This window comes from Mus caroli, chromosome 16 (genome assembly GCF_900094665.2).
Source record: "Mus caroli chromosome 16, CAROLI_EIJ_v1.1, whole genome shotgun sequence".
NCBI lineage: Eukaryota > Metazoa > Chordata > Mammalia > Rodentia > Muridae > Mus > Mus caroli.
Window position 1 is genome coordinate 42,191,050 of NC_034585.1, and position 5,269 is coordinate 42,196,318.

Consider the following 5,269-nt stretch of genomic DNA (forward strand, 5'->3'; position numbering starts at 1 on the left):
TCTCTCCCTCTCTCCCTCTCTCCCTCTATCTCTCTCTAGAATGAAACAAATACACACAGAAAATAAATATATGCATACAATTTTAAAAGAACTAAAAGAGTTTGGAAAATTTGTCTGAAGATATCCCTCAATTTAGTTTTCCCTTGATTTCAAATCTAACACCTTCTTGTAGTTGGCTATGATCTCTGTCCTCTTGAGACTAAGAGCTTAAGTTTCAAGATACATCCAAGTTCATCTATTTGGTCAGCTAATATGCTGCCTAATATTTACTTTACCAGGCATCTGGCTCTATTACACATTCTCTCATAATATTTTCTTTTATCCTATCAGAACCCTGAGTTATAACCCTGCCTCTCACATGAAGGAATGAACCAGTTTGCTTATGTCACCTCACCAGGAATTAGTAGAGTGAAAATTCAAACTTGTAACTTTCAGCTCAAGCAGCTGACTGTCCTTCTAAGGCCGTGCTTTTACCAACCCCAAGGGCTCCTTTCCTTCAGCAACAATGAAACCCTTGAACAAAGTTCACCCTCAAGTAGACACACACCTTTCAGTCTGGCTTAACTGGTCTTAAGACATTTGTCAAGCAAATCAGTATGGTTCCGGGTGTTTTTATATATGACTGTGAGCCATCTGGTCACATTAGGAAAATAAACCACGTCTAAATAATGTCGTGTGTAAGGCAACAAGAGCCCCATTCTCTCACTCCTCCTCATGCCCCCTCCAGCCTTTTCTGCTCCCCCTTTACTGCCCTGAGTAATTTGTTTTTAATGATGTCTGAGCACGCTGAGGTAATGGTCTCCCCACTTCAACTTGTGCTCTTAAGAAAAAAAGAATCATTACTAAATAGACTATACTCTTTTATTTATTTATGACTCTACGTTTGGAAAGAACTAGAAAAATTGACCAGGCATTGCATAAGACTATGGGCTGCCATATGTTGCAGGAAAACAAATTGAATGTAAATATTTAACAACAGGGTGACTCTAACATTGGCAGATATCTGGGAAGTAGAAAGAAAAGAAAGCGCATCAAAAAAGACTGTTATTTTTTTAGGCTAGTGATTTGCATAGCTTGCTGTGTGTAGGCACCTCACATGAAGTGACCAGTCCTATCCTTCTTCAAAACTCCTTCATAGAAGGACTGTCTTGTTAGTTTCATTGTATAAATAAATAATCAAAGATTAAAATAGAATTCAAGGCCAAATCTTGTTCTGTTTTTAACAGTGTTCTTCCCTCTACTGGAGACGGTGGTGCTCAGTCAGTGGGCTTCTCAGTCTAGGCATCTGGAATCAGGATTGCAGCTGCTGTCTAGCTCGGATGCTCACAATTTATTTCTTGGTCATCTGGGACCCACTACGGATAACTTTGCCTGATTTCAGAAAGAGTAGTCAAGACCATTGGGGTGGACAGTTTCCATCACTTTCTAGAAGTTCAAACTAATTTTGAACAAATTTGTTTGGTTTCTGATCTGTGGTTTCTACACTGGAAATGTGACAGTTGCTAACTTTGTCATGACCTTTACTGGAGGTTAGGAGAGATTGTGTGTGCACAATACCTTCACATTCAGTTAGTGGTAATTCATTTGTAATGGTGTGGCCCAATAAAATCCTCCTCCCACTGAAGAATGCTTTAATATGTTATAATTTAATTTTCAAAGAAAATATGCCTCCAGTCTCTGTTTATAGAGGCTCTTCTTAGAGGCCCAAGATTTCTCTGGAAAAAATTATAGATCTGTAAAGGAACTGGCATCTTTCCTTCCTTCTGTTGGCCTGACCAGGCTGCTGAACTATGTAAGAACATGCCACCGTAGGCTGGGCTTATAATTTGTTCCCACTGAGAAGACAGAGAGCTAACCCAGGTTGCCCCTGGTAGAAAATTTTGTTTGGTCACAATATTTTTCAAAGCTACAGAACACTCTAGTTCTTTTGGTTTATACAGTATGCTTATTCTTGGCTTTTTCCTGCTTGATATTAAAGAGTGCCTACCCCACAGACACCTCTAACACACACAAACACATAGAAACACACCCAATATACACAGTAGTGCTTAAATTGAGCTAGTCTATAAACAGAAAGTGACTTTTTGTAAAATAATAGAAATGAGTTTATATTTTATTTTCAGTTATGGACTACTTGGTTCTCCTGGAGATACCTACTTCTAGAATTTTCCAAATACCTAGTTTTTCTGAAGAGGACTCAGAGCCTCTTTATGTTGGGACATTTGAATAGTTCCCTCCCATCTAGCACTGACAGATAAATCTAAAGAGGTCTTGGGGAGGTAGACACATGAAAAGGCTGCAAATGGGCATTGACAGCCAGAAATCTGAGCTTGGACTCATGAAATACACAACTCACCATTTGAGGAACCTGATACAGACCCTCTGACCCCCAGTTTATGTATAAGAAGAATCTGTGAACAGACTCTAGAGACTATAGGCCACTGCTGACTGGTACAAAGTGATGTTAAACAACAATGATGTTCTATTAAAAAAAAAAATAGAACCTGAGCCTGAGGATGTAGTCCAGGTGGTAGAATGTTTTCCTAGCATGCATGAAACTGCATAAAGGGAGCATAGTGGCATAGAGATAGAGATAGAGATAGAGGTAGAGGTAGAGGTAGAGGTAGAGGTAGAGGTAGAGGTAGAGGTAGAGGTAGAGATAGAGATAGAGATAGAGATAGAGATAGAGATAGAGATAGAGATAGAGATAGAGATAGAGATAGAGATATAATTTCCATAATCCCATCACATGTCATAGTTTAGGTTTGAGAAGAACCAGCACAGTAGGTGAATGTGTCCAGTTAGGGGCATCATGTCACAGGTAACCTGTGCCCAGTGGCAAGGAAGCAGCAGTACTTGGTGACCTCATTTTCCCTTCTCTGGGTGGCCTGTAAACAAGCAGCAGGAGGTAAGTGTGAGGTTCACCTGGTTCCAGGGCTTCTGTTCCTCCCTTCTCTTGCTGTTATTTTTGCAAAGGCCACTGCTGCTTCTGGCAGGAGTCAGGTAGACCAGGGATGCCTTTGGTTTGCTGACCTAGGATTACTGCTGACATTCTTCTGGAGGATGATGGGTGGGGCAGGAAAAAGTCCCCCAGATGTTTACTTCTCAAAAAAGCTTTGAGACCAGAGTCCTGGCAGGCTAGTTCCAGCTCCTACCAGGTGGGCAGGGTGAGTGGGGACACGGAACAGCTCAACAAGGAAGATGGGCATATTCAGCTTTAGGAGGCAACATGAGATTCCAAAGTTGCCCTGCTGGATGCCCTCTCAATGGTGAGAAGCTCAGCTTGGAGTGTTCTACTGACATGAAGTGAAAGTGCTGGGAAATGGTGAGATGTGTGTCTCTAACAATAGGCACGAGTGCAATATTTCCTCAAGCTCACTGTGCTTCAAACTTTAGTTTCTGTAGAGATGTCACTGTGAAACCAGAGAAGGCCAGGGGACCTACTTTTAAAGATCCTATTGTTAAGACTTGAAATACCAGCATTTTAAACAATCATTGCCATACATGAAAGATCCTGTTAAATACACATATATGGGTGTTTTGCTGAGATACTTTCATGTTTCTTTTGTATATTTTTGTCTCTCTCAGAGGAAGGATTTGCCTGGGTAGAAGAATGTGCTGTGGATACAGAAAGCAACTAGCAGTGGTTCTTTCTGGCTTTTGTGCCTGGAAAGACTAAGGTACTTAGTTGGGGGCAGTATATTAAGGAGAAAACTGTAGGTAGGAAAGAAGTGAATATTCTTTAAGAAGGGCAGCTTCTGAGACTGTAGGCAGATGTGCTCATTCCCTGCACCATAAAGAGACACTAGAAGGAATAGGAAACTGTGTCTGAGGAGTCTAAACACTTGCACAAGCTTGTACCTCAGCTATGCGTTCTCTATCTATACATACTATAGGGATAACTCAACATTGTTAACTGGGCATAGTATCTCAGAACCAAAGCTTGGCTTTCCAGACTGCGGGAACATAGCTGAAGACTAAAGAGCATCCTCTTCCCTCCTAATCCAGGTGGATCTAAAGACCTTGAAGAAGCCACATCTACATTGACTGAAAACAGTGTCATGACTGTGGAGAGACGGAATATAGAATGAAACCAATGTCTTCATAGGCCATCTACACTAACCAGTTACTTTCCACCTCTACATCTGACCTCACATTCCTGTGACAATTAGGCAAAGCTCCTGGAATGTGAGCAGACCTCTTGCCTCCACCAATGCAAAGTCTAAGACTGCTACAGCATCTGGGACGTTTAGAGAAGATTCACATAATTTTTTTGTAGGCCGGTTACCTAGTATCCTACCAATATATTTCCTAGTCAAAGTTCACGTGCCTTCTTCCACAGTGGAGCATGTTATTCAGGGGAAACTGAATCTGTGCTCTGGATCTTTGGTCATTCACATTTGGCTCATCCTAAATGATCTCTTATTCCTTTGGACTTCAAGCTATGTTTTAGTGACAAAATCACTAATGGCCAAGGTTGAATTTCTCTTTCAACTTAGCAGAGGCTTGTTCAAAAAGAAAACATCCTTTACCCACTTAGCTTTAGTATTTGTGGACCTGCAAAGTAAACTAAAGAAAAAAAACAATTTTAAGAGACATAATGAAAGAATTTTGATCTGTATATATATGTGGAAATTCACAGAAAAATGTGGTTCAAGGCCACGAGTGGAATTTGGAGCTAATATTCCATTTTAATAGGTGTTGGGTGATCCATGAAGGCAAATTATGATCTCTTTGATACTTTTTTTTTACCCCAAGAAAAGTATTGAATATCTGCTGTCAAAACATGGCAGAGGTGAACACGCAGACAACTTTGCCACTGTGTGGGCTTCTCAGACTTCCGGCAGTCTCTGAATGTAGCCCATTTCTTCATTTTATTAACCTTAGTGCCTCCACATTTCCCTAAACCTCTAGCGGCAAGACAATTCTTTTTAACTCACATGATATGCACTCACTGATAAGTGGATATTAGCCCAGAAACTTACAATACCCAAGATACAATTTGCAAAACACATGAAACTTAAGAAGAACAAAGACCAAAGTGTGGACACTTCGTCCCTTCTTAGAATTGAGAACAAAACACCCATGGAAGGAGTTACAGAGACAAAGTTTGGAGCTGAGATGAAAGGATGGACTATCCAGAGACTGCCCCACCCAGGGATCCATCCAATAATCAGCCACCAAACGCAGACACTATTGCATAAGCCAGCAAGATTTTGCTGAAAGGACCCTGATATAGCTGTCTCTTGTGAGGCTATGCCAGTGCCTG

General features: G+C 40.9%; 1 protein-coding gene across 2 annotated transcripts in view; it reads left to right on the forward strand.

The window, feature by feature from the left end:
- LOC110311781 (cell surface glycoprotein CD200 receptor 3) overlaps nt 1-4,595 on the forward strand; it is a 35,489-nt gene extending 30,894 nt beyond the window's left edge. For both annotated transcript variants that reach the window (XM_021185310.1, XM_021185314.1), the window contains one exon: nt 4,009-4,595. In XM_021185310.1, coding sequence (XP_021040969.1) covers nt 4,009-4,018 — 10 coding nt within the window. In that variant the 3' untranslated portion in view covers nt 4,019-4,595. The remainder of the gene's footprint in view (nt 1-4,008) is intronic.
- Nucleotides 4,596-5,269: the final 674 nt, after the last annotated feature.